Source organism: Rhinopithecus roxellana, chromosome 13, assembly GCF_007565055.1.
Source record: "Rhinopithecus roxellana isolate Shanxi Qingling chromosome 13, ASM756505v1, whole genome shotgun sequence".
Lineage (NCBI taxonomy): Eukaryota > Metazoa > Chordata > Mammalia > Primates > Cercopithecidae > Rhinopithecus > Rhinopithecus roxellana.
This window is the reverse complement of record NC_044561.1, coordinates 101,689,545-101,706,192: the sequence shown is the minus strand read 5'-3', so window position 1 is coordinate 101,706,192 and position 16,648 is coordinate 101,689,545. Positions and strand designations below refer to the sequence as shown.

Below are 16,648 nucleotides of genomic sequence, written 5' to 3'. Positions count from 1 at the left end.
GCTGTGTTGAAGGGGATGAGCTTCATGACCCCTCAGCTCTGAGTCTCAGGTGGTAGGGGCCATGATTATCTTGCTCTGCATTGTAGCTTCAGGGCCTGGCCACAGTAGGCACTCAATAAATGCTTTTTGAGTGAAACAGGATGAAAGAGTTAGTTGGTTAGCTGGTTGGTGGGTTGGTTGGTTGGTTGGTTGGTTATATAATCCTTACTTAGCCAATGAGGTAGAGATGACCGTTGGCCCCAGTAACAGAAGCACCAGCCAGGGTTTGGAGGGCAGTTTAACTGACTTGCCCAGGGTCACACAGCTACTTAGTGGCATTGATTTGAAAGCACTTTTCTGTGGCTTAGAGCCCTGCTCCTGATGAACCACTGTGTTCTAGTCTATGACCCCCTTACCTGTGCCCTGGGCAGCCAAGCCTCCATTGTCATTTCAAGAGTCCTGCTTCAGAGCCCCTGTGCTAACTCGTGAGCCCAGTGTGATGGCCCAGGTGCCGGGCACAGATCAGTGGTGAGCCCCTGAGCTGTGCAGACCCTGGTAGCCACACTGCCCCTTCTTCCAGCTGCTGATTCAGTTTCCAGTGGATCTGGGGTACCCTCGTGACCGCTCTGTGGTTCACTCCAGATGAGAAGGAACGTTTCTGTTCCTCAAGAGTGAGATTTCTGCCTGTATCCTGCAGCAGGGGTTCCTGTGTAGCTGTCAGCGGCAAATATATTCCCCCCTGGCACCTCAGTATGGTTTTTGTGCTGTTCATGGATGAGCCTCGTGGGCAAGTGTGTACAGACCCGTGAGTGTGCCCATGTGACTCGAGACATCTGCGAAGGCCCAGCCAGATGTTCTCAGCTAATGATACCTGCTTAGTGGTGAAATGCTGTGGTGGGTTTGGTTTTCTCTGTTTTTAATCTGCATACGTGAAGCCTCTATTCCATGTGGTCCCTAGAGAATACTGGAACTAATGAACGGAACATCTATATTGTGGTGGGCGTGGTGTGCACCTTGCTGGTGGCCCTACTGATGGCAGCCCTCTACCTCGTCCGAATCAGACAGAAGAAAGGTGGGTGCATTCCCCTCTTCCTCCCTAAGGGTTTGTCCCTGGACTGTCCTCAGAGGGAGACGCCATTAGGTGTTTTGGGTTAAGGACATCATCTTCTGCCAGTAGCAAGAAGTCCAGAGGTAGTGGTGCTGGGGCTGGGGCGGTGGCCTCACCACGTTAGAGTCTGGCTTCTTCCTCATGGTTATAAGATGCTCATCACTGCCCCAGGCCCCATGTCCTCAAGGGGCCACTACTGAGCAAGGGAGCTGCCAACCTGGGAAGAGGGGAGGCAGGGACTCTTCTTACCTGTCTCAGGGAGGACATTGTCTTTCCCAGGAGCCTCCCGGCAGACTTCTGCTTTCCTGGTATAAATCTAGGTTACATGACCAGCCCCTGGACAGGAGGCCAGAGAGAATGGAGATAACAGCGCCACCATTTGATTGGGAGGACTTAACAAGTGATTGCTTGGAAACTGTTAGGGAAGTAACCTGGCACACAAGTGCTCAATAAATGTTAGCCCTGAGTATTACCCATATTGTATGTGAGCCCGGAACTATGAGCCACCTCCCTAGAAAGCCCCCTCACAGGGCAAGGTGCATAGTCTTTGACTGCACAGCAGGAGGGCACAGGGTCAAACCCAGGGCACAGCTTCCCCTTGTTCGTGTGCATGTGTTATGTGTGTCTTATGTCTGTGTGTGTGTGTTGGTTGTTGGGAGGGTTGGTTGTTGCTGTGGCAGGGCCTCTGACTATGAAGTCAGACAAACCAGGGTTCCAGACCCTGGTTGTATCCTCTAAGCAATTTGGCCACTAGAAGCCTCAGTTTCCCCATCTGTAAAATGGGTTTAGCAATGCCTGTCTTGGAGAAGTTACAAGATCCAAATAAGCCCATGTGAAATAACGGGTCTGACACATTCTAGGATCGCCATAAATACATGTTCTTTTTCCCACTCTTGTAGAAGACAATTTTAAGCTGGTATTTATGCAACCTTTTTTTATTACAAGAGATAGAAATACATTTCACATCTCAACCCAACATATACACACACCCTTTGTATATAAAATTAAAACTGATACTTTCTTTTTTGTCATATTCTTATTTCTGTTTAAAATGCTGGTTGTGACCCACCACCTCCAAAGGGACAAGTGCTGTCCCGAGCTGCCTTTCTGTGGCCTGGCATAGCTGAGCTTGGATGGGCACACTGTACACTAATCACACATCCCTTCGGGAGCTCTTTCACCTCTACCTCCCAGGTTTCCCTCCCTCCTGGGCTGGCTCTGAGATACTGGCCAAGCCTCATGCTCCTGTCTGGGAGGGTTGGAGTCAGGCCCTGCTTCTCCAGAATCTGCAAGATGTCCCACCAAGACGCCTACCCAATGGGTTCCCTAGAGTTCCTGGAGAGCCCCACACAGGGAGGACTCCTCCTTGGGTGGGGAAGCAGGTCTCTTCCCCACCAAAGGTGACAACCCATCCCATGGGATGAAGCATTCGCAGCAGCCGATAGTGAAATCCTGGCTATCCTTTCTGAGTCTCAGCCCCAGGCAGCTTGCCAGGCTCCTGACACGTGTGAGCTCATTACTGTGGGCTTAGGTGTTGCAGAGGAGGAATGGAGTTTGCAGAGCTGCAGCTCTGGTAAAGGGCACCCAGCCCAAGTATTGGGTCTGTGTGCAAAGCGTAGCTCTCAAACACAGGCTCCAGTGACAGGGACGGCTAGTATCCCCCAGCAATTCCAATGTGCCAGGCACTGCTCACAGGGCTTTCCCTGTAGTAACACAGTCAGTCTTCACCACAGACCTCATGGGTAACATTACTAACCCCACTTTACAGATGAGGAGACTGAGGCGTGGGAAAGTTATAAAACTTGTTCAGGGCCTCACAGCCAGGAGGTGGTGGGGCCAGAATTTAAACCCAAGGACCATGTCTAGGACCACCCTGCACGCTACCTCCCTCCACCATAACTAGACCCCCCATCTCCCTCATTAGGCCCTGGAGGGGTCTGCCCAGCCTCTCAATGCCCACAGTGAAATGTCCTGATTTCAACTCAACCACTTCCCAGCTGTGTGACCCTGAGGAGTCACCTAGTCTCTGGTGTAAAAGGGGGGTGACTGGTGTCCTGTCACTGGATTCCCAGAGATGACTTGTGTCCAGCACTTTGCAACCTGTCAGCCTCCACTCAGACGTTCAGTGCTGAGCAGAGCTTCCAACTGAGGTACTCCTCACCTGAAGATCCAGGACCTGCCCAGGCACCAAGCGTTAACCCGGCAGCAAGAATTCTTGCACTGTGGCAGGCTCCAGGCTATTAAAGTGCGGTGCAGAGTGCATTTGGGTGTGCATGTTGCTTTTAATTACAATTTTACAGCAAAATGGGAGTCAAATGGCTGCTGAACCCTGGAGGCTTCTCTGTGGGTTACGCCATATCACAGGTTTAAAACCTCTAAACCAGATGGACACTTTCTTTCCTTCCAAGATCCTTTTTTTCGAAAGTGGTGGCATGCAAATAAATGGATGCTCAGCCCAACCCTGCAAGTTATAGAAGCTCAGAGACAGGAAGTGATCCACCCAGGGTCACACAGTGAGTGAATGGTAGCAGACCCGGGGTTCACCCTTGATCCCCGATTTGCAGCCCTGCTAGAATCTGTTTTCAAGCCACGAAGGGCACTGAATGGGACTAGGCTTACTGGAGGGTCTCCACTGAGGTTTGTGGTTGAACGGAGGTGAGACCCAGACAGAGGTAGGGCGGTTGTCCCCTCCCAGGCTGAAGACTGCTTTTGGACCCCTGGCAGCTTCCGCAAGTGGAAAAGCAGGACCATCTAGCTTACTCCCTCACAGGCTTCCTTGGTGGAAGAGGATGCCCACTGGGTGGGCACAGGGGTCTCCTGTGGTTCCAAGGATGTGATTACAGTATTTCCTCTCCATGTCCCTGGAGGCAAACCTTTCGCCAGAAAGTAGTTACATAAGAAAACTGTGCTTCTAGTTAAACAACGGGCTTTTGTGTCTTTTGTCTTTCAGCCCAGGGCTCCACTTCCTCTACAAGGTAAGTACATCATTGGTCCAGATCCTCTTGCAGTTATTATTTGGTTGTTTCACAGCCCCCCAGACTATAAAGCATAATCCATGTCCACTGACCTCACCGATGTGTTGGTCAACATGTCTCTTTCTCTCGTCTGTAATCTCTTTGCACTGGGTCATGCTGTTTTTAATTATTGTCCCAAATGAGGGTTTTTTTTTTTTTGTGGTGCACACAGGCGCTGATTTCTTGCCTGCTCTCCCCAGACAATGAGACCTTTGTCTAATTCCACGTGGACTGGGGCAGAGACCTCCCGGGCTTTCTGTCCTCACAGACATCCTGCACACGCCACCGGATGCATCCTCCCAGATCCAAGTTGTATACTTTACTCTTTCCTTTGTTTAGTAAATATTTATTGAGTACCTTGGCATGCTGAGGCCCTGGAATGCTGGGATGAGTCAGATAGAATCTGTGCCCTCTGCAAACTCACAGCCTGGTCAGAGGCTCAGGCGGTGACGTTACGTCACCGATGGCACTTTAGTTTGTTGATTCACATTTTTAGTGACTTGAGTCCCTACTGTGTGCCAGCCCTGCTCAGGACCAGCTGGTGATACAGCAGTAAACAAGAATCAGCCCAGGCTTTCATGGGGCTCAGACGCCGGCGAGAGAAACAGGCATAAACGCAGAAATAAAGTGATTCATGGTGTCATATCAGGTGGCGACAACTCCTACCCTGCAAGGGGATGGAGGTGAATGGTGGGGGGCTGTCTTAGGCAGAGGAAGGGACTGCCTCTGAAAAGGGGATGCAAGCGGGTGCCTGAAATTAGTGAACTACGATGGAGAGGAGCATGCTGGGCCAGAGAGGAGGCCTGTGTGCTAGGCCAGAGGGAAGGAGAGGAGGAAGATGAGGTCAGGAAGACGCATCTTGTCCTTCGCAGATGCCCCTGTAGCAAGAGCTGTTATGAACCATTTTGTGAGAAGCCTTTATCGGCTTTTTGGAAGGCCTCTGATCTTCATCCCCAGCAGAGCAGAGGCAGCACACCGTAATCTGCCATGTGAACCTATCTGCATAGAACCATGTAGACATCCGTGCTAAGGGTGATAAATAAAGCTATAAATAGCTTTGTGTTGGTTCAGACCAGGTTTTGCCAGCAACTGCATAGTGCCAGTCTTTCGATTGTTTAGAGCTTTCTGGGTTCCAGAATTACAGAATAGGAAATGATGATCTGGAGTGGGGCCTGTGGGTGTTAGAAGGACTCGGGATTTTATCCCCAGTGGGATGAAGAACCACAGGATGGACATGATCTGACTTTTGTTTTAAAAGTGTCACCTGGCTACATGTGGAGCCCATGCTATAGGAGGTGAGCGTGTGTAGGTGACCATAGCGGTCCTGGTCCAGGCAGGAAAAGATGGTGAACTGGACCAAAGTGGTGGGATAGGCTGAGAAATGCTCAGATTCTAGATATATTTTGAAGGTAGACCCAGGAGGACTTGCTGATAGATTGACTGTAGGGTTAAGGACCACCTCAAGGTTAGGGGCAATAGAGTGCTGTATCCTGAGTTGAGGGGTGCAGGTGATGGGTGGAGTGATGGGGCAAATACCAGGCAAAGCAGTTGCATATAGCAGGAGCAGCTCTTCTGCCAGAGAAGGCTCTGGGAAGCATCGAGTGCCCCGCTCCTGCCCAGCAGTGTGAGTCCAAGGTACTCTTGGACTAAAGCCTTGCCTCTTGCTCTGATCTCCACAGGGGCCCTCCTGGTCTGAGCCCTGCCCAACCTTCTGGCCTTCTCCTCCCCCGAACAAGCAGAGCCACCTCTCCAGCAAAACTAGGCTCTCCACTGCCTTCCGGGCACATGTGTTTTCCTATTGTCATGCTTATGCCTGTCACACTCCCACACCTAGGACACTCTTCCAAGGGCAAGACTCATTTCTATCATTTGCCAAAAAAAACCTTCAGTGGCTCTCCCTGTCCCTCCAGATAAAGTCCAGATGCCTCCCTGAGGCTCCTGGGCCCCTTGTGGTCCAGTTGCCTTGAACAGTTTCACTTCCTTCTACCCCCTGTCCTCACATTTCACGGCTCAACCACACTGTGCTCCTCCCCTCCCCCACAGGCTGGGCCCTCACTCTCCTCCTCCCGCTTGCACACTGCCCTGTCTGCTGAGGTGTGCTCCCTGCCCCTGCTCATGCACTACCCAGGGTTCCCCAGCTCCAGGGGTGGCAGGCACAGTGGGCTCTGTGAATGGCACCTCCTGGAGTTATGCAATATGGTAGCTAGAGTGGAACCCCTCCTGTCACCTGGTCACCTCCTGCTCCTCCTGAGGTCAGCAAGGGCATGACATCCTCCAGAGTTGGGGGGCTTCCTGTGAACCTTCCTCGTGCCCCAGCATGGACACCCCGGTGTGTTCAAGGTGTCTCTGCACCTGTCCCATTTCATAACCCACTCCTGGAAGCCAGGGCTCATGTCCCTGAGGTTCACTGCAAATAACTGCTAAACTTGGCACCGTGCCTGGAATGGGATAGGTGCTTAGTAAAGGTTTATTGAATGAACAAATGAACAAATGAATGAATGAATGAGTGAATGAATGAATGAATGAATGAGTGAATGAATGGATGAGTGAGTGAATGAATGAATGGATGAATGAGTGAGTGGATGAATGAATGAGTGAATGAATGCCATCCTAAACCACTGTAGCACTTCCCACTCTGCCTTCTCTGAATCCCTAAAATACTGCTTCCCAGTGACTACACAGCCCCATCTAGAAGGATCTCTCTTTTTTGTTTTTGTTGTTATTATTATTTTATTTTTTTTTTTTTTGAGACAGAGTTTTGCTCTTGTTGCCCAGGCTGGAGTGCAATGGTACAATCTCGGCTCACTGCAACCTCTGCTTCCTGGGTTCAGATGATTCTCCTGCCTCAGCCTCCTGAGTAGCTGGGATTATAGGCATGCACCACCACACCCAGCTAATTTTGTATTTTTAATAGAGACGGGATTTCTCCTTGTTGGTCAGGCTGATCTTGAACTCCCGACCTCAGGTGATCCACCCACCTCGGCCTTCCAAAGTGCTGGAATTACAGGCGTGAGCCCCTGCGCCCCGCCCTGTTGTCATGATTTTTTACTTGTCTTACCTCCCCGATTAGACAATGAGTTTCTGGAAGAATAGGACATTGTCAATAATAATGGCATCATTAGCAGCTACCATTTATTGAGCACTTATTGTGCTCCTGGCACTGTCTATGCCTTTATGTATATTAGCCCAATTGTGACTTTAATTCTTGCAAAAACCCTATGATTTATCACTATCCCAATTTTATAGAACAGTGTTTTTCAAACTTGAGTGTGTTGTGGAATCCCCAAAAGACTTGTTAAAACACAGCTTACTGGGCCCCACCTTCAAAGTCCCTGATGGAGAATCTCTATTTCCACAAGTTCTCAGGTGGTACTGATGCTGTTCTTCCCAAGCCACACTTTGAGAACCCCTGTTCTATCAGGTTCTTATTGTTCCCTATTCTATGGTTGAGGAAACTGAGGCCCAGAGAAGTCATGACATTCCCGAGGTCCTGCGGCTAGGAAGCACCAGAATGATGACTTCAGCCTTGACATCTCTTGCACGAAAGCTGGTGCCTTCATGACTGTTCCCATGCTTCTTGCTGTCTATTTCTTCTTCCCCAGAGAAACCAACCGTTTTCTGCCTGTTTTTTATTTTTCCAGCGTGAGCCTACCAAGGGAGCCATGAGATCACTTGCTCCCTTTCATCTCTCTAAACCAAAGCAATAGCTAGTGAGTGCTAATGGTGGTTTCCCATGCCGCAGCCGGCTTCGGCTTTGGCTTGCTGCGATCAGACACTTTCCAGAGGACGTTGGTGTGAGTAACAGCCGAGCACCTCAGGGAGGCTGCAAGCGGGGAGGCTGCCACTTTGAGCTCAAAGGGTTCTTCAGGTTGCAGGGCTGGTGGAGGGATTGGCTCTCTCTAACTCCCTGGGTTAGGAATGTACAGACAGAACATTGTCTGTAATCTTCCCCAGCTCAGACGAGAGAAAAACGTGTCTCTCTGCTCCCTTAATTGGGCACTAGGGTTCATTCGATCAGCCATTTATTCACTTGTCAGACATTCACTGCATTTATTCTTGGAATATTTAGGGCTTCCCTGAGTCTTTCATTTATTCATCTGGACTGAGCCTAACTCAGTGCCAAGCCTTGAGCTGGGAGTTGCAAAGGGAAGGAGAAAAGGCCCACCCCTGGTCTCATAGCACTTAAGAGCCAGTGAGAAAGATTCATTCATTCACTCATTCACTCATTCATTCATTCATTCAACCAATACATATGGACTGCTGATGATGTGCCAGCCCAGTTCTTAGTGCTGGGGCTTCAGCAGTGAATGAGACTGGCCCAGTTCTTGGTGCTGGGGCTTTAGCAGTGAATGAGACTGGCCCAGTTCCTCCCTGTGTGAAACTGATGGTCCGCTGAGGAGACAGGTTACCAGACAAGCTGGAAAGTTAAAGGATGTGGTGCAGCTGCTGACTAAATACAATGAAGCCAGGTAAGGGACAGAGCAGATCAAGGAGGTAGGGTCTTGGGCGAGCAGGGAGGGCTTATCTGCAAGGTGACATTTAGAAGGATGAGGAGGCTCCAGCCATGGGAATATCTGGGACAAGACTACACCAATCAGAGGGAACAGCCAGTGCCAAGACCCTGAGACAGCAGCAGTCAGATGCATGCACAGAGCGCAGAGGAGGCCAGAGGAGCTGGAGCGGAGCAGAGGCAGGAGAGGGATGGAGTCTAGAGCAGTCGGCCAGGCTGAGCCTTGGAGCTGGTATCACTTGACCACCTTGGAGTGGTTTTAGAGGGCTTGAGCATTCTGAGCAGAAAAGTAACATGACATCACTTATGCATTTGAGATAGGGAGAATGGAGGGCAGGGAAGCAGGAATAGAGGTGGGGAGATCAAGGAGGAGGTTCTTCAGGAATCAGGGGAGTTAGGATGGTGGAGAGGATGGGGTGACTGGCTTTGATGGATATTTTGGAGGTGGAGCCGACCAGCCCTAGGTTGGATTAGATGAGAGCTGTAAAGGAAGAGAGAGAAGAATCAGGGCTGACTCCTACTTCTCCAGCCTGAGCACAAGATGAGCAATGGTAGAGCTATTCACTGAAATAGGAAAATCTAGGGAAGAGACAAATCTGGGGAAATGGGTAATTGGTTGTAGTCTGAAATTGCTTTGAAAGAGAAGAACACCGTGTTTTGAGAATGGAGTTTGGGGGTTCAGTTAAGATTTCTCCAAGACAAGACTGTTTAAAATAGCATCTGAAGGAAGAAAAGGATTGAAGCAGATGAAGAGGCAGCAGCACAAAGCATGCAAAGGCCCTGGGGCAGCCTGACTGGCATTCATTCCAAGTCACTGTTTTTGAGCACATGTGGTGAGGAAGCATGGCAGGCAGGCAGACAGCAATAGAAACCAGATATGCAGATAGACAGGAGATCTGAGATTGTCACGGAGGGGCAGCCCAGCTAGCCCAGCACTGTCAGCAGAGCCATCACAAGGTGACACCATAGTTGAGTCTTGAAGGAGACACGAAAGTTAGCCAAGAAGAAAAATGATCAAGGGGGTCCTTCATGCTGCTATTGAAGCATGAAGTACATAACATCAAATGCACCCCCCCTGAAATATTTGGTGGGTAGATGAGTGGGTACATGAGGACAGGGCAGTGAATTAGCCTGGAGGCAGCACACCAGGCTACGTGGGACTCTGAGCAGGGTGATGAGTTGGACTTGAACCAACCAGCCAGTGGGGAGCTCCAGGAAGGCTGGAGGCCAGTAGGGTGGGGACAGATCTGTGTGATCTTCCCCAGCGGACATGGCCCTGCTCCTGGAGGGTTGTTTCTGTGGCCACGTGGGGCTTGTCATGTCTCAGAACTGCTTTCGGAGCCAAGCACTCATGCCAAATCCATTAATAACCCTGCTGCCAAGCCCCACTGCTCATTTCTGACATTATCCATGCTAACATCCCCGGGGTTGCCGGCTTGAGAATTTACACAACTTCTGCCAAGCCAGTGGCTCTGGTATGCTCATCACCTTGACTGTGACCCTCCAGTGAGTCAAGCCGTGGCCTCCAATTATAGAAGCAAGTGCACGAACAACTTCTTTGATTAACTTGGACATCTTGGTCTTTTTCTTTTCTTTCTTTAATGATGATACATAGATGTTTATAATACAGAACATTTGGAGAATATGGGAAACTAAAAAGGAGAAAAAAAATACCATGCAAAGACCACTGCAGTTTGCATTTTGCTATGTTTCCTTCCAGTGTTATCCACACATTTTTCATAATTGAGATAATTCCACAGAGAATTTTCCTTTTTCACTTATCATTTTAATGTAAGCATTTGTAACTTAAAAAAAAACCTCCTCATAAACCTTTTAAATCTTTATCTGTGGATTTATCCTAATTTCCCTAACCAGTCCCAATTGGCAGAACCCTAAGATATAAACCTCCTCCCCCATCCCGCCCTTGACAAATGCCTTTGTGTTGAAAGCTTTTTCTATATTTTGAATTCCCCCCAAAAAAAGTGCAATTATGAGTCAAAAGGATGAGGACATCTTCCAAGCTCTTGATTTTGCCAGCTGCTTCCCAAAAGGATTGTACTGGTTTGCCTCTCCCACCAGTGACGTATGCAAGCTCCAGTTCATTTCACCATAGCTTCCCCAGCACCAAGTATTATAATTTTTAAAGATCCTTGCCAATAGAGTAGGTTAAAAAAAAATGATAGTGCATTGTTTACAATTCCTTTTTAGTGAGATTGACCCCTTTGTCCAAACATTTGATGTGCAGTTGTATTTCTGTTATGAGTCCTTCATCCACGTCTTCAACCCATATAGAAAGTGGAGCCTAAATGTTATTCTTACCAATTTGCATGAGCACTTTAGATAGTGAGGGTATTTTTATCTGTGTGTCTCTTTCCTTTTTAGGTTGCATGAGCCCGAGAAGAATGCCAGAGAAATAACCCAGGTACAATCCTTGGTGAGATGCCCTTCCTGGGAAACTCCGTGGCGTGGTTGCTTCACATCAACCGGAATTGCAGATCTGGTTCTAAATTAAGACTCCCTGTGGGGTGGAGGGTGGAGGATCTTACATTCCTAGCTTTACCCATGTCCTATGCATATTCCTTCTCTCTGCTGCAGCCAACAGTGGCTGTTGTAGCCTCCTGACTCAGTGCTATCCATTGCACAACTCCCCAGGGGCACCATTCACAATCCGTCCTATGAAAATGGTGCCCTGGAGTCAGGCTGCAGCTCCCTTAGTGTGGATTGTGCCTTCCCACCTCTGTGCATTTGCCCAGGCCCGTCCCTCTACCAGGAGCGCCACTCCCAGCTCACTGCCCACTCCTCCTCACAGCCAGGCTTTTCTATGCTGTAACTGCACAGCCCAGCCTGCCAGGGCCTCTCCCGCCTTTGCTGATGGAAAGACCCCATGTCATTAATTACCTCATGCAAGGGCACACTCGTTCAAGCTGGAGGTTTCTGGTCAACATTGCTGAGATGATTTTGCAGGCAACATGGTTTCTGAGAAACCTAGCCCTGCTTATCACCGGCTGACGCTGTCAGACCTTGAAGGCAGAGGGCTCCTCAGCATCTTGTAACAAGACAGGTCCTGCTCTGAACCCGGAACGAGAGTGCGCCAGCTGTCCTTGACATTTCCAAGGCAGTTGTCATCTTTTTAGATGTAATCTGTTGTCGGGCTGGTGAAAGGCACAGCATTTGTAGACCAAAATGCCTTGGCCCTGCCCTTGTGACCCATGGGGTCCCCCGGCAGCCCTGGACATGAGCTCGGGTAGTAATTAGGAAAAACAAAACCATTTCCAGTCATGAGAGAGGGAGACCTTCTCCCCTGTCATTCTACTTCTGGACTTCCTCCTGGAATCTTCTGGGGGAAAAAAATGATGGTGGAAAAACGGGTCATGGACACCTGCACGAAATTCCCATCAGCAGAGACTTACCGGGCACCCACTATGTGCCGCGCACTGGACAGCCAGACAGTCACGGCCCAGCTGGCAGAGTGCCTGCGATTCCAGTGCCAGGTGCTAGCCCTGGCCAGGGAGGGAGTCGCATGCTATCAATGTGGATTTCCCAGACAGAAGTAAATGAGAGCACGCAGGGCTCAGGACAGGAGCTGTGTGCTAAGAGCACAGCCGCAGAGTCCAACACACTTTGGTTCTTTGCCAGCTGGACAACTTTGTCCACTTTATTTAACCTCCCTTGGTCTCAGTGTCTTCAGCTGTAAAGTGGAATAGATAATTCTTCCCAAGTAGGTTGTGGTAAGAGTGGATGGGTGATCTGTGTGGTTGTGTGCTGCTTGTAAGCCCTGAGAACTGAAATCGGCCACTACCATGCACCAACTAGGAGGTGTGCCGGTTGGTGGTACCTTTATTCTGTTCTGTCACACAGGGGCCAGTCACAGAGGGAGCAAAGTTTATCATTCATGATGGGCAATTTTGAGGCGGCAGTGGCAGGTTGATAGGATTAGCACATGGGAGGTATCCAAGTTTGCTAAGTGGTTAATGATTGCGAACATTTATTGAAGACAGATGCTCAGTGTGTACCAGGCTCTTTTCTAAATGCTTTACCTGGATAATCTCATTCCATTCTCACAGCAGCCCGGCAGTAGACCCTGTTATCATCCCCTCTTTACAGGTGGAGAAACTGAGACCCAGAGAGGTTAAGTGAATTGCTCAAAATCCCTGAGCTAGAACCAGGATTCAAACCCAGGCTTTCTGACTCCAGAACGTTTCCTGCTTTGCTAACTGGCGATCTCATTCTTATACTGCCCCTGTTCTCTGTCTCCCTGTCTCCAGCTTTGTCCTGAGTGAAGCTGAAATTATTGCCATCCTATTCATTCAGTATGAATCAGACTTCTTCTGTGCCAGCCCTGGTTTCTGAATCATAACAAATGCCCAGTGAATATTTGTGGAATAAATGCATACATTAATGAATGTCCCCACACACATCACCATCAGCACCTACTCAGGCCCCCAAACAGACACGGTCCTGGGTGGTGGGTCCTGTGATGGAAAACAAACTATGGGCTGAGGAAGCACAAAGGAGGAACCTGGACCCTGCCAGGAGAGGGGAGGGCCAGGAAGGGTCTTAGGATGAGCCATGCTTCATCTGAAATTTACAGGGTGGATTGGGATTTGTTACAAGGAGAAGCAGGACAGACACCCTCGGCAGAGGGAGGAACATGAGAAATGGGCAAAGACTGCAGGTGGTTCAGGCTGGGAGGAGGCAGGAGCGGGAGGAGGTGACACTGAGGCGGGGTTGTGAGGGGACCACACTGTGTGGGTCAGAAAGACCCTTCAGGCAGGGTGAGGAGGAGGGCAGATGGGAAGGGGCAAGGCTGGAGGCAAGTAACGTTGGCAGGAGATGAGGGGAACATGACTTATGGCTGAGCCAGTGTGGGCCGAGAGGACACAGAAGCATCCAGACTTGGTATTTAGTTTGAGTGGGCCAAGGCCTCTAGAATGACCTTCTCATGACTTTCTCTTTGGGTATTTTAAATCCAGGACACAAATGATATCACATATGCAGACCTGAACCTGCCCAAGGGGAAGAAGCCTGCTCCCCGGGCCGCGGAGCCCAACAACCACACAGAGTATGCCAGCATTCAGACCAGCCCGCAGCCCGCATCGGAGGACACCCTCACCTACGCTGACCTGGACATGGTCCACCTCAACCGAACCCCCAAGCAGCCGGCCCCCAAGCCCGAGCCATCCTTCTCAGAGTATGCCAGCGTCCAGGTCCCAAGGAAGTGAATGGGACCGTGGTTTGCTCTAGCACCCATCTCCACGTGCTTTCTTGTCCCACAGGGAGCCGCCGTGATGAGCACAGCCAACCCAGTTCCCAGAGGGCTGGGGCGGTGCAGGCTCTGGGACCCAGGGGCCAGGGTGGCTCTTCTCTCCCCACCCCTCCTTGGCTCTCCAGCACTTCCTGGGCAGCCACGGCCCCCTCCCCCCACATTGCCACACACCTGGAGGCTGATGGTGCCAAACCAGCCAGGAACCGACCTGGGAAGTGGCCAGAACTGCCTGGGGTCCAAGAACTCTTGTGCCTCCGTCCATCACCACATGGGTCTCGAAGACCCTTGACTGCCTCCCCCATGCTCCGAAGCCTGAGCTTCCAGGGTGGCCCCCTGACCACCACCACCACCACCACCACCCAACTGGGGCTTAAGGGGGGAAGATTCCGCTTTAGATCAAACTGCCCCTTCCATGGAAGAGCTGGAAAAAAAAACTCTGGAACCCATATCCAGACTTGATGAGGTTGCTGCCAACAGTCCTGGCCTCCCCCATCCCTAGGCTAAAGAGCCATGAGTCCTGGAGGAGGAGAGGACCCCTCCCAAAGGACTGGAGACAAAACCCTCCACTTCCTTGGGTCTCTCCAAGACTCCCTGGGGCCCAACTGCGTTGCTCCACCCAGACCCATCTCTCCCTTCTAGACCTGAGCTTGCCCCTCCAGCTAGCACTAAGCAACATCTCGCTGTGGACGCCTGTAAATTACTGAGAAATGTAAAACGTGCAATCTTGAAACTGAGGTGTTAGAAAACTTGATCTGTGGTGTTTTGTTTTGTTTTTTTCTTAAAACAACAGCAACGTGATCTTGGCTGTCTGTCATGTGTTGAAGTCCATGGTTGGGTCTCGTGAAGTCTGAGGTTTAACAGTTTGTTGTCCTGGAGGGATTTTCTTACAGCAAAGACTGAGTTCCTCCAAGTCCCAGAACCCCAAGAACGGGCAAGAAGGATCAGGTCAGCTGCTCCCTGGAGACACTTAGCCTTCTGACTGGGACTGACTTGGCCAAGTTCTCAGCCGAGCCATGCGGCTGGTAGTGCAGCCTTCTGTGACCCCGCCGTGGTAAGTCCAGCCTGCTGAGGGCTGCCTCTTGACAGTGCAGTCTTGTGGAGACCTAACGCCTCAGTCTGCTCATCCGTAAAGTGGGGATAGTGAAGATGACACCCCTCCCCACCACCTCTCATAAGCACTTTAGGAATACATAGTAAAGGGTAGGGATAGTGGCCCTGGCCGTCTATCCTACCCCTTTAGTGTCCGCCCCCATCCTGGTTTTCCGAGCTGATCCTTGAAGAAGAAATCTTCCATTTCTGCGCTCAAATCCTACTGGGATCAAACTGGAATAAATTGAAGACAGCCAGGGGGCAGCACAGCTGTGAAGCTCAGGCTGATTCCCACTCTGTCCCAGAAGGTTGGCCAGAGGGGTGACCAGTATTCAGTCTTCACTATAACTCTTAAGAGTTGAGATGTTAATGTTCATGACTCCTGGCCTTGGGATGCCCAAGGGATTTCTGGCTCAGGCTGTAAAAGTGAGAAGCTGAGCCATCCTGCCCATTCCTGGAGGTCCTACAGGTGGAACTGCAGGAGCTCAGCACAGACCCAGCTCTCTGGGGCCTGGTCACTTGGTGATTTCAATGATGACATCCAGGAATTAGCTGAGCCAACAGACCATGTGGACAGCTTTGGCCAGAGCTCCCATGTGGCATCTGGGAGCCACAGTGGCCCAGCCACCTGGCTCGGGCTAGCTCCAAATTCCAAAAGATTGGCTTGTAAACCTTCGTTTCCCTCTCTTCTACCCAGAGATAGCACATTGTGTGCACACGCATGCACACACACACATTCAGTATTTTAAAAGAATGTTTTCTTGGTGCCATTTTCATTTTATTTTATTTTAATTCTTGGAGGGGGAAATAAGGGAATAAGGCCAAGGAAGATGTATAGCTTTAGCTTTAGCCTGGCAACCTGGAGATTCCACATACCTTGTGTATTGAACCCCAGGAAAAGGAAGAGGTCAAACCAGCCCTGCGGAAGGAGCATGGTTTCAGGAGTTTATTTTAAGACTGCTGGGAAGGAAACAGGCCCCATTTTGTATATAGTTGCAACTTAAACTTTTTGGCTTGCAAAATATTTTTGTAATAAAGATTTCTGGGTAATAATGAGTCCTTCCGGTGTTCAGTATTCTTGTCTTTGTGAGTGTGTCCTGGGGCCACCTCGGGGGCTGCCCGCCCTCCTGCCAAGGCCTGGAAGAGGATTGAATGGACCCCAGGGTTTGGAAACAACCTACAGTATTTGAGCTCCTCACTTAGGTTTTAGAGACATACGATTTTGGTTTCCCCTGGCTCAGAAGGAGCCAGTGTAAGGTTGAGATAAAATTCCATACAGACAACTGAGTTTGGATCTCGGCTCTGCTGCTTTGTAGCTGTGGGAATTCAAACAGCACCTCTTTGAGACTTGGGCCCCACGTCTGCACAGTGGGGCAGGAATAGTCCCTGCCAGGGTGACTGTGCGGATTCAAGGAGGTTGGGAGCACTGAGCCCATGCTTGGCACTGGGCAGGCCATCACTGAGGCTTGTGTCTTTCCTTCCTGCCCTGACCCTGCATAGCTGAGTCTCGTGGCCTCTTACCACTGATGGGATCTTGGACACCTGGCTCCCCCTCCTGGGGCCTCACTTTCCTTCCCCACCAAATGCAGAAATCTAATGCTTGTCCTGTAATATCCTTGCCAGATGACTGATGTCAAGTGCTGGTTTATAGTGGGTACTCAATAAATGTTAGTTTCCTTTCT

The 16,648-nt window shown here is 50.2% G+C and overlaps 1 protein-coding gene across 5 annotated transcripts in view; it reads left to right on the top strand.

Annotated features, from left to right (window-relative positions):
• The window catches only part of LOC104674639 (tyrosine-protein phosphatase non-receptor type substrate 1), a 46,802-nt gene extending 30,777 nt beyond the window's left edge, over positions 1-16,025 (top strand). For 3 of the 5 annotated variants that reach the window (XM_010379025.2, XM_030913930.1, XM_010379026.2), the window contains exons 6-9: positions 938-1,051; positions 4,038-4,062; positions 10,994-11,045; positions 13,585-16,025. In XM_010379025.2, the coding sequence (XP_010377327.2) occupies positions 938-1,051; positions 4,038-4,062; positions 10,994-11,045; positions 13,585-13,833 (440 nt within the window). In that variant the 3' untranslated portion in view covers positions 13,834-16,025. Of the gene's footprint in view, positions 1-937; positions 1,052-1,366; positions 1,560-4,037; positions 4,063-10,993; positions 11,046-13,584 lie in introns of those variants that run through there. The other 2 variants (XM_010379027.2, XM_030913931.1) reach the window with 2 other exon arrangements.
• The last annotated feature ends 623 nt before the right edge of the window (positions 16,026-16,648 follow it).